A 1,269-nucleotide genomic window follows, 5' to 3' on the forward strand; every position below is an offset into this window, starting at 1 on the left:
GGGACGCTCTTTCTCATGCTGCCGGGACTGGATGGAGAGCTCTGAGCTTGTCGCCAATGTGCCTCCCTGGGCTCTGTGGCAGGAATCTGCCAGGTGGCCTTTGGGCTCTCACCCATCCAGCCAGGCCTGTCCTCAGAGCCAGCGGTCACCACTGTGAGCGGGTTCAGCTGCCTCTTCTTCAAGCTGCTGGCCCGAGGCCCCGGTGGAGGAGGCGGCCAACACCACCTTGGGGCCGGTCAATACCTCCACAGCCTTCCCTCGTGGAGTGGAAGCCTCGGCAACAACGCCGTTTCTCCTTGACTCTAGTCTCCTGTTCAGCGTGGCCCAGCACATGGTGTTTGTCCTGTGATCCTGCCACACGGGGTGCCCAAACTGCCTTGGCCAGCTGGGAAATTTTACTTAATTGGGATTGAAAGTGTTTGTGGTCCGGGGAGAGGGGAACAGGATGGGAGCAGGTGGAAGGTGGAAGGAACATTTTGCCTCCAGAGATGGTCCTAGGAAGAGGACAACCCTGGGAAGTGTCATGGGGGTGGGGGTGGGGGTGAGGTATGAATTTCTGTTCTTGTCACATGGGCATCAGCTGGAAAAGAAAAGAGAATGAACATGATGGCCCTCTGATAAGAAGGCTGGGAATTCCTAGAGTCTCAGGGCTCCACCTCCATCCCTCCTCACTCCCCCTCCCCCCATGAACTCATTGCAATGCCTGAGAGTCAGTTCTTGGCTAGGTACTGAGGACTGTGCCAATTCTCCTGGTGGGGCAACCCATTGACCCAGTCCTTTTGTTTTCTATCTCAATCCTCTTCCTCCTGGGCCTGAAGACACTAGGGTCCAGGAAGATGGGCCAGACAGGAAAGAAGGGGGATGGGAGAGGGACTTAGACCTAAGGGGATGGCGGTGGTTCCTGGAGTCTGAGATGTGTTACTAGGTGGTTCAAACAAAGACCCATTTCATTTACTCCACAATTATTCCCAGGGGTGGCCTTAGGTGTAAAGGAACTTTAGGGGAGGGCAGGGGAAAAACAGGGAGGAAGTGTCTGTGGACAAATAAATTTGTAAAATCCTAAGATTAAAAATAAAAAGGTAACAGGTTTGTCTACTGCAGGACCTTTCAGTCTTTCACAGGCAAACATGCTCTGTGAAATCTCTGGGGAGGCCACAAAATATTTTCTTAGTGTTTTGTGGGAAAAGTGTCCAGAAGACACAGAAATGCTTTGTTAACGGGATAGGAAGTCCCCAGCTTGGGTTCTATTAGCTGTGAAAATTATTATGG

General features: G+C 52.4%; 1 protein-coding gene across 1 annotated transcript in view; it reads left to right on the plus strand.

The window, feature by feature from the left end:
• Window positions 1-349, plus strand: part of NYX (nyctalopin) — a gene marked incomplete at its 5' end in the record, with an annotated part of 666 nt that extends 317 nt beyond the window's left edge. The window contains 2 exon segments of the mRNA XM_014550013.1: window positions 49-188; window positions 190-349. Of these exon segments, the coding sequence (XP_014405499.1) occupies window positions 49-188; window positions 190-349 (300 nt within the window).
• Window positions 350-1,269: the final 920 nt, after the last annotated feature.

This window comes from Myotis brandtii, unplaced genomic scaffold (assembly GCF_000412655.1).
Source record: "Myotis brandtii unplaced genomic scaffold, ASM41265v1 scaffold58, whole genome shotgun sequence".
Classification (NCBI taxonomy): Eukaryota; Metazoa; Chordata; class Mammalia; order Chiroptera; family Vespertilionidae; genus Myotis; species Myotis brandtii.